The sequence below is a fragment of the Anticarsia gemmatalis genome, chromosome 20 (genome assembly GCF_050436995.1).
Source record: "Anticarsia gemmatalis isolate Benzon Research Colony breed Stoneville strain chromosome 20, ilAntGemm2 primary, whole genome shotgun sequence".
Lineage (NCBI taxonomy): Eukaryota > Metazoa > Arthropoda > Insecta > Lepidoptera > Erebidae > Anticarsia > Anticarsia gemmatalis.
The window spans coordinates 1,313,481-1,324,572 of NC_134764.1; the positions used below are offsets into that span (position 1 = coordinate 1,313,481).

Genomic DNA, 11,092 nt, shown 5'->3' on the forward strand with positions numbered 1-11,092 from the left:
CCTCCCAAACGAGAGGGAGGTTTGGCCTCGAGTCCACCACGCTGACCAACTGCGGGTTGGGGACTTTGCATGCCCTTAATAAATGTATTAAACAAATTTTACGCATGCAAGGTTTCCTCACTTTAATATTGACACAAAAAATTTAAACTCCCTCATCACTTTGCCATTACAACTTTCAAGAACCACAACTATGATCTTTGTATTAGTTAATTAATAAAACAGTGTGATAATACAACGGATTTAAGGTAATTTTGTATGATAAGTAAAAGATTGTTCGGATTTCATCGTTTTTATTTAACACAAAATAAAATATCGCAATTTTTTATAACAATATTTTTAACAGTATCGAATTTCTTAGTAACTAATAGGATCCCTAGCAATCTAGGGATCCTATTTACTATAGTATACCAACAATTAAATTTAGCATTTCTATTAATTAATATTATTAAGACGTACGTTTATCATATCAAACACAATAAGAAAATAAATGCCAAAATAAGTAATACGGATAAGTAACATTTAAAAAACAGTTAAATACAATAATGCTTATAAATTTCAAATTTAGGACTGACCGTTCAGGTTATTTGACGCATATTAATTATAATATATAAGATAAAATTGTTAATTGGATCAAAACTGGTTGGTTTATATAAAACTCAGTATATATTTGTCAAGGTTAAATAGATTTATATGCAGGTAGGCTTATTTTGTCAGCTTCATTCCAATTTTTATAGTCTAGAATTATAAATTTATATATTTTATCTTCTTACAGAAAAAAATCGTAGGACATAATTATATTTCTTTGTTCAGTAAAGTCACTAATTTATAAATTTTAATGCCGTGTCGAAGTTTAAGAAAAGAAAAAAAACATTGTTATTCCATTAATTTGTATTACATACTATCAGAAAGTACCTAAGAAATATAAGTAATTAATTGAAATTGTTGACACAATACACAACCACGATTTTAATTAGGTATATTATAAAATAAAATTTTGCTTGCCTAAAATTTTTAATTAAGAAAGCCTGATCGCATGCAATAACATTTCAAGTATCTACCTAATCACTATTCTACTTGCAAAACATAGTTACTGAATAATATATTTAAATCACGATTAATACAATAATATTTATTACCCTAATTAAATTTTAATTCACAGCCTTATTATTATGAGCCAAAAATGCATCCTCTTCCACGCACACTTTCCTTTTACTTTTACCTTTCATACATTCAGCTATTTCTTGCAAAGTTTTATCTTTAGTCTCAGGCAAATATTTATAAATCAAGAACAAAAACATTGAAGAAGTCACACCATAGAATAAAAACGCACCTTCCGTACCCCATGATTTAAAAATCAATGGCGAAATCTTAACCAAAGTACCTAGATTTATTTTCAAACATAAATCTATGCAACATGAGGATAAACCTCTCGATTCTATAGAAACTAATTCACCTGATATGGCTTGAGATAATATTATAGGACCGCATGCGATACCTACAGAATAGCCTATCATTAAACCTATAGACACGTAATTATTTTCCTGTAAAACACCTAACTTAATTAAATAAGAATATACTGAAATTGCTACTAAGAACACAATACCGAATAAAGAAGTAGTTATTAGTAATTTTCTTCGCGTCAACATCTTTGCAAATACACAACCTATGTACATACAAAATACGGTGACTCCGTCTAATATTAACATGGCTGTGTACGCCGATATATGCTGGTCTTTAGTTATCTTTCTTATTATATCTATAGCATATACACTGAAAACAACTTTACCAGAAAAAACATACAACGATTGAACTAATATCGACAAAATTAGCGGCTTATAAAACTGTCTACTCGACATTACATTAATATTTTTCATTACAAATTCTTTCAATTCAAAATTAGCATTTTTATTCGATTCAACATTTTTCTGAAACAGAATAAGCTGGTCTAGATCTTTTTCAGACTGTACATCGGAACCTTTTAACCATCGGTGAGATTTCGAACACTTGTCAAAACGATGTTTAGTCGTCAACCAATAAGGTGACTCGGGTAGAATAAAGGCGATTGCAATACTGTAGATACTGCAAGCTATACCAACGAGAGCAATGTTCTTCCAGTGGAAAAAGGTGCCGATTGCATTGGAGACCAGTATACCCCAGAAAAGGGTAGCAGATTTAGCAGTTAAGAAGAATCCTCTATACTTGGGTGAAGTGTATTCTGTTATGATCATCACGGAGACAGTAAAATGGCCGCCGGTGTTGATACCATTGATCAGTTCGCTGATAATGATTTGTGTGATGGTGGTACTGCAGTATAAGACGATGAAACTGATCAGGTTACTGATGCAGACGAAGGTAAAGGTGTATTTTCGACCGTAGATTTTCATGACGACTGGTAGAATGAAGGACCATGGGAGACCGGAGTAGACTAAGATCGCAGCTGGAAAATTAAAACAGAATCGTTTAAATCAATTTCTATAAAATAATATTGTGAATATCAGTTGGTCGGTTTTTCTATCTTTTACTACTACTATTTTAAATATAAATTATCCTATGCGAATGGAACTGCGAGAAATAACTAGCAATTTTATCTTGCTATTATTCAATATAATTAATAAATCCACCTGGTAATAATTACAACTGCATATTTACATTTTTCCTTACATGGCCTTATGATATAACAATGACTCACGAGTAAATTATGGTAATAATTTGTCTAAAAAAGTATTTTTAGTAGAAAAAAGTTATTTGAAACCATTTAGGACTTTTTTAACATATACCTTCTATATCTAGAACTATTCATCTGAAATATTCATTTTTCTAAAAGGACGTCTTCATTAGAAAAAGAGCTTATAAACGGTAAAAATTAAACACACTTAAGCCCTCTTGTAGTCATAACTAGCTTAACGGTATACATACGTATCCAAGAAGCGACTTCTTCACTAACAGCCTTAGTAGAATTAGCCTCTGCCCTGATCTGAGGAATGAAGACTGTTGATGCTCCGAAGGAAATACCCATGATGAAGTAGCACGTCCATGCTCCTGTGCTGATGAGGAGCTGAAAGTACAATATGAGGAATAGTTAGCAGAGGTTTTGATGTTTTAGTGTGCAAAGAGCTTGTGGAAATAATGTTATTGGGCTTTGTAAATTCTAAAGGTGCTAGTGGTGCCCTCAAATATTTTTAGGGAGTAGACTTGAGTTCATCTGACAGAGGATTCTTTTTTCTTTGGCTTGTTCTTATCTCACGTTAAGTAGGGTTTGCAAATAATGTTCTCTGTTCTAAAAAATGCTGCTAGAGTTACTTGGCTGACGTTTTTACAACCGGTTGCCTGACGTCAACCATTTTTGGGAAATTATTATTAATTAACTAAGGATTCGTGACCAAAAAAAAAAATTCTTTGAATACATATTAATTATATTTTGAATACAATGGCAAATTCTTGCGGACTATGTTCGGAGGTTTGCTAAGTTTTCATTCAAAAAGTAAAAGTTACTCAGTTGTCAATAGCATAATGATATTGATATGAAATTGTGCCTCTGCAATTACTTAATCAACGTTTATTTATCTTCCTGGTATTTCTTCACTTCCTATATTCTAACGAGGTGATCTTGTAATCTATGATATTAAATATAATTTATGTCCGTACTACGACCTAAAAAACTAACTCTACAAATATCTAACATATGATTGATTTACTGGTTTAAAGACAACAGCTTATATTTTTGGAACAGGATTCCTAAGACACGGTCAGCAGGCAGGTTACTTGTTAGGCAACTTCTTGTTTTATAATATTGTGCAATATTTAAAACAAAGATTCCATAAGCCATACATATCTTTATAGCCAAATAATAACTAGGTAATTTGCTAGATATCTAGCTAATAGGCTACCTTTGTGGTTTGTTCAGTTCTGTGGTATGTTGACAACAAGAAAACAAAAAAATAGGGCAGGCCTTTGTCCAGCTGTGGGACAGTAGAGGCTAAAAAAAACGTTTTTTACTAATTTACCTTTATTATAATATTCTTAATAGGAACCTGGATTTTGGTAACGTGGCCTCTGTATTGTAGTAGGTGCGCTCCCAATTACATGGGGCTGATATTGTAAATAGTTAAAAGTGGGTGTATTTTATACAGAGCCTATACCATAGGATATAACAGGCGTTAAAAGTGAAAATAAAACTAACTTTTTCGTTGACCCTCTGATTGTGTTTCGGATTTGAAGTTATTTAAAATGTCAACAAAATCATGATTATTCAGATTCCTTCACCTATTGCAATATCTTCTTCCGTGTACGTCAGTCATTTTTGGAGGCTTACCTAAATCAGGATTCTAAATCAATTTAATTTTATTTAATGTCTAATTCGTACTCCTAAACAACCTAGCGCACGGTCGAATGATCCAATAAATAAACAAGCCAATAAAGAATATTAATTTAATTTAACCCATTAATGTCCCACTGCTGGGCAAAGGTCTCCTCCTTGAATGAAGGAGGGGTTAGACCTCGAGTCCACTACGCTGGCCATTGCGAGTTGGGTTATAAATAGACTTCCAATAAAATTAATTAAAAATTAATATGTGACTTTCTAATACAGAAAGTAAGTCGATTCTATTAATACATAATATTATGATATTGAAAACCTGATCTGATTAAATCTCATACCAAAGTATTACTTCTTTGTAAAATGTTTTCTTTTATAATTATTATAATTTGATTACTACCGATAACCCGAGCAAATATCAGAGAAATTGGTTTAGCAGATACTCTATAGATGTTGAACAAAATAGACAAAGAAAAAGCTAGATTCGCTTTTATATCTTTTTAGAAATTAAATACTATGAAATGATTTTTTTACCGATTTCAAAATTAAATAGAAGTCAATAATATTTACTTCTGCAATTAATCCCTAATTACAGGAGAAGACCCTTACCCAGCAGTGGGATATTTAAAGGTAAAATGTATGTACGCGCTTTCAGGATTTTCTCAAAAACTACTGATTTAAATCTTCTAGGAAAAGTTATCACTAACCCCTGGTTTCTGAGTACATTTATCGGTAGTTTATCTATTCAATGGCGTATTTTCATATGAGTTTTAACGCTATTGAATAGATAAACTACCGATAAATGTAACTCAGAAACCGGGGGTAAAACAAGCAGTCGAAATGTCTAGCGTTTGGCCACTGAAGTGGTAATTTAAATATTATCTCTTCATATCTTATCTGATCTTATCTTGATCGTATGTTTATAATCTGAGATATTTATTGATCAATTATATTATTTAACATAATGTGAATCGGATCTAATAGTTTTACAACCGTTTTATTATCTTATGTCCGGAATAATTGTATCAAGTTACATTAATTGAAATTTATTTATTTTTAAATGCTTAGTTTTCTTTTTTTTTGTTTTATTGTCAGAACTTAGATTAATTTATGCCTTTAATTAGTGTTCAATTATTTTTTGTTAATAAAAGAAAAAATACATTAGGTAAGTAATTTATTCTGAATATAAAATATAAAAAATGCATCGTCTTTCGAAAAATCGCATTAATTAAAGTTTATTAGAAAAACATATATTATTCACATTTTTTATTATACCAACAAATTATTCAATCTAATATTATCATAATAAATTATCTATTTATAAATATATCATATTTTAAAATAAAAATAAGCAATGTAAATAATAATACGTTGTAAAACCAGAAAATAAAATACAATAGATAATTATTTATGATCGAATTCCTTTATGCTAAATGGTTATTCTTTCATATCATTACTCATGATTAATATACGCCTAATTTTAAAACTATTTAATAAAACAATTACTACATACCTGTCTAAAAAAGAACTTCCTTTTCTGCCAGCCATTATATTTCTCAAGCCTGTCGTAATCTTCAATTTCTTCCATTATACACAAACACTATCACTTTAACAAGAAAACAAACTTAAGTGTAACAGAATCTAAAATTTGAGGGTAAATATAGCAGCGCCTGACATCGATCCGCTCTTGTCAAAATACCTTTATCTAGTGAAAGAAAAATAAATATTCATACGAAAATAGAATTGAAACACAAGGTTTAAAACTATCTGTGTGATAAACACAAACAAGGTCCTTTTAGAACCCGTGAAATTGCATTTTTCAATTAAATAGATAGATATCATTGGGGAACTCACGGCCATTTGATTTCAAATTAAGTAAAGTTCTATGGTAACCAAATAACTGATAACTATACTACTATTTAAATTTACGTGGTAACCTAGCGTCTTATAGTCTGATAACTTGGTATAAAGCCTTGGCATGTACGATAATTCGAGATTACAAATCACAATTCTATATATTTTTTTAATATTAGGTCGGGGAAAAAGTCTTTTCGCATTATAGTATGTATGAACTTGTAATAAAATCTCTTGGGCTTCAAGAATCACAAATGAGTAGGTACACGGTTCATTAGGTGTCTTTTAAGTGAGCTCGTGAGGTACTCAAATATCGAGCTTTGTGTAGAAAAAAGATTTTATTACAAGTTCATACATACTATAATGTGAAAAGGCTTTTTCTCCGACCTAGTATACAGTTGTATGAAACTGCCTACCGTCAGCTACATAAGCCTACGGGTCACTGATGTTATAAATTTAGATTTTGTATACCTTTGATAGCTGCAAACCTTTTTTGGCTTTGTACTGAGTTGTTAGACTATAAATATTACTATATTTTTGTCAACACACCCTTTCTTTACGAACTGTTATTTAATTATGTTTAATCACACAATCTGTGTGTGCAATCTTTATTGCAACAAAAGATTTTCCTCAAGTTTAATCTAAAATAATATATTAAAGAAAAGATTTTTAGTTTGTTTGTTTGGTTGACTGTCTCTATGACGGGGTGGATATTATATCCGACTGCCGATCTTGAGGTCTTGGGTTGGAGTCCCAAGTTAGACAAAGTGCTACCTAATTATGAATTATAAATATATGATTTAAAAATATATTTTTAAGTATAGCATCTGATTTTTTGAAGAATGCTAGGCTATAAAACACCATAGGGATGGCTTGAAGGAGCTAAGTAACAGTCATAATAATGAATCGAGAGAATCGCCGGGTAGTTTCGTAAGTATAGATTAAAAGTGCATTTAAATGATAATGAGTTGTGATAACACTTATCATTCCTTTGTTTAGTCTCAGATTATGTTATTGCATTTTGTGCAACATGTTGAAAGGTCATTGACTTGATTTTGCGATTTAATTTAATTCGTATTCTGGCTATTGTATAAAGATAAGAGTATTGATATGGCTTTTTTTTATAATAGAACAATGAATAAATTTATTATTTATCTCATGCAATTTGATCCCGTATTTTAGCCGTGACGAAAAGAAAATATGCCTTGTTTTGATGAGAGGTTCCATGTAAAACACTGGTATTCAGCTGCATTCGATGAGACTGGAAGCCGTCTCCAACATAAATTGGAAGAGAAGCTAGGTACATGCAGTAAAATGGACAGACATGTATACTTTTCATTTAAAAAATTAGCCTGGATTGTTAAGAACCTGGGTAGACCCATGTACTTTGCATATTAGAAAATAAAGATAAAAATCGATTTGCTAAAGCTACTGAATTTTATTAATTTGTTTATTTTATCATTATGTTGGATCGTCAGTTGTATTGGCTCGCATCTCATTGTATACCAAAAGAAAAATACTTATAATTAAGAAATAACTTAGTGCACATAAAATCACGCTTTTTTTGCATGGAGGAAGGCAGAGCTAAAAAACACCACTTACTACATTTTTTTTATTCATCCATACACAAATAGCCAAGTATTCAAATATAATGCTCGAGTTTTATACAGCCTATTGCCCAATCTCAAATCATGCAAAACTAGTGAGACATATTTAAAAATAACCTAAATTTATAATCCGGTTGTTTTTTTTATGGAAAAATTTGCATTCGCATTTTTTGCTCAATTTGAGGTCAATAAATTAATAAAAAACAATCTAGACAGGAACTCGTGAATGGCTATTCGTTCATAAAAAAGCATTTATTTTATTATTATTAATAGGCACGTGTCACAGGTAATCGTGACATCTATTAAACAATGATAGTACTACGTGCTCTCTAGCAACGGTAATTGCTATCGATTTGTGTTCAGAGTTTTGTTCACTTGCTCACGAGATGGCGCTAGCAGTGGATTTGGCAGTTAGGTTTTTAGAATTAAACAAATAATTGGAATCGCTAAATTAATTTTAAATAAAGTTTATTGTAAGTATAGTAAAGTGAGACTTTTACGCTACTTTAAGCAGTTTAATTCAAAGGAATTAGTAGTGACATTCGTAGTTTTTAGATCAACTCTTATGCCTTTTCATCGATAAATCATGCGATTATCTAATAGATGGCGCTTGTTTGTACAGTTCGATAATAAACGTGATTTGCCTTTAGATGATTTTAAATCTAGGCCATTATACAATAAATACTAGAATGTTAACTTAGCATGTCAGTAAAGATGTCGATAGGTCAATAACTTTACTACAGAAATCTGCAAACACAATTTGCATGCATTTTATTTAGGTAAGTAATATTCATTGAACTTTCATATGAATGAATTAGATAGGTACTTATTTTCATGAAATTTTCTGAGTTGAACGAATAAAATATAACTAATATGACCTGCGTAAATAATATCCCAGCCTTTTGTGGAACATAATTTAACTCTGTCAATTTTTATAGAATAAAAGACCTGCAAAAGAATGAAGGAAAAAACGGCCTACTTGTTTCAGCAATAATATTATTAATATTGTTTTAATAAACAATAATTAGTATTTATTCTGTGGTTTAAATACGTACAAACTTAGCTATCAATAACAGTCGTCACAGTGGAAATCACCAAAGATTTAGTGACGTTAAATGACGAAGTGTAACTTTTACAATGAATATAAAAGGTTCTCTTGTGGTTTACAGGGATATTTCAGAATATCAGGAATTTGTGAATAATTTAATTTTCGGTTAATTATATTGAACTATGAACGGTTTACTGCGTAAATGCTTCAGAGTTAGTAATTAACTAGCCTTCTCGTGCAACTTCGCTTGCGTCACATAAGAGAGAATTGGTCATAATTTCCCCCGTTTTTGTAATATTTTTTACTGGTACTCTGCTCCCATTGATCGTAGCGTGATGATATAAAATATGCTTTTTTTTCACGAAAAATATTCTCAAAATTATTTACATCTCTTAGTATAACGAAGTCGCGCTAAGGCATATCCGCCATTAAAACAGTTGCCATGGCAACGGTATTTTGTTAATTCAATGTCATTATAATATTGATATTTCGCGACTTCGTTGAATTTTCTGAATTTTCCCGGGAAATGTGTCATTTTTCCGGGGTAAAAAGTAGCCTATGTCCTTTCTCGGGTATCAAAATATCTCCATACCAAATATCATGCAAATTGGTTCAGTAGTTTAGGCGTGATTGAGTAGCAGACAGACAGACAGACAGACAGACAGAGTTACTTTCGCATTTATAATATTAGTATGGATAACCTTTCTCGATAAATGGGCTAACTAACACTGAAAGATTTTTTCAAATCGGACCAGTAGTTCCTGAGATTAGCGCGTTCAAACAAACAAACTCTTCAGCTTTATAATATTAGTATAGATTTATTGTATTGAATTTTTTGTATAGAAATAAAGATTTTGTGTCTACCTAAAAAATATTAAGCGACTGTGTAAATCAGTGTTTTATAATTCGATTATAATAATTTTATAACAAGAAAAAAACCTTCTTTGTGTATTAATTTATAGATATTGAAACAAATATAATGGAAAAATCTTATTGTGTTTAATCGAAGTTTGACGTGGCCCCATTTAGCGATTAAATTCTGACAACTTAAAAATGCGTAACTTATTACACGCTTTTTTAAGGAAATGCTGCATATTGTGTTAAGTGGTTTGTTTTAGAATATTTCGCTTAAAAGTTCTTTGTGAGAATTATTTAATTTAATGCTAGATTTCTATTACATAAAGAGGTAAATCCCTTATAGGTATAATAAACACACATAAGCGATCTTAATTTATTTATTTTCTATGTTATTCTTCCTTATAATATATTTACAAACTTATGTTAATGCAATTGTACTTTTGTACATACAAACAATGTTTTTTTTTTACATTTTATTCGATGATCATAAACAAATATTTATTCAGACATAGTGATATTTTGGTAACATTTTTTTCTAAGCATTTTAAAATAAACGATGTACTTAAGTTAAATACTCCCGAAAACAAAAAACAAAGCAAACTATTAACCAAGTTGATTGTACTTCTACAAATTTTAATTAATATAAAGGGTCGAGGTTAACGGTAAGCGATCTACGGGATCTGCGGTTAAAATGGGGGTGCCTCAAGGCTCAATACTCGGTCCTTTTTTGTTTCTAGTTTATATTAATGATTTACCACACCTTGTTAAGGATAGTCACGAGATAGTACTGTTCGCAGATGACACTTCATTATTGTTTAAACTTAAGCGACAACAAACCACTCTTGACGACGTGAACATTGCTATCTCAAAGGTGGTACACTGGTTTGATGTTAACAATTTGCTTTTAAACGAGCAAAAAACTAAATGTATAAAATTTGTAACACCTAATGTCAAACCAGTGAAAACAGCAGTAAAGATGAAGGAAGATGTGTTGGACCTTGTGGATAATGCTAAATTTTTAGGCATTACAATAGATTGTAAGTTACAGTGGGGACCACATATATCACAATTGGCGAATAGACTTAGTTCTGCAGCCTATGCGGTCAGAAAAATTCGTCAACTTACTGACATAGAAACAGCTAGGTTAGTCTACTTCAGTTACTTCCATAGTGTCATGTCTTATGGAATTCTACTCTGGGGTAATGCTGCCGACACCCAAACCATCTTTGTGCTGCAGAAAAGGGCTATTCGTGCAATTTATAATTTAGGAAGTAGACATTCACTAAGGGAAAAATTCAAGGAAATAAATATAATGACAGTGGCAAGTCAATATATTTATGAAAACTTAATTTATGTGCATAAAAATATCGCCCTTTTTAAAAAAAAGAGTGACATGCACAATATAAATAC

General features: G+C 30.9%; 1 protein-coding gene across 1 annotated transcript; it reads right to left on the minus strand.

Annotated features, from left to right (window-relative positions):
• Positions 1–295: 295 nt before the first annotated feature.
• LOC142981638 (facilitated trehalose transporter Tret1-2 homolog) lies at positions 296–6,300 on the minus strand. The gene is made up of 3 exons (XM_076127675.1): positions 5,829–6,300; positions 2,917–3,055; positions 296–2,437 (listed from the first exon to the last, which is right to left on the minus strand). Exons 1-3 carry the CDS (start codon positions 5,901–5,903, stop codon positions 1,149–1,151), a joined length of 1,503 nt encoding a protein of 500 aa, XP_075983790.1. The 5' UTR covers positions 5,904–6,300; the 3' UTR covers positions 296–1,148.
• Positions 6,301–11,092: the final 4,792 nt, after the last annotated feature.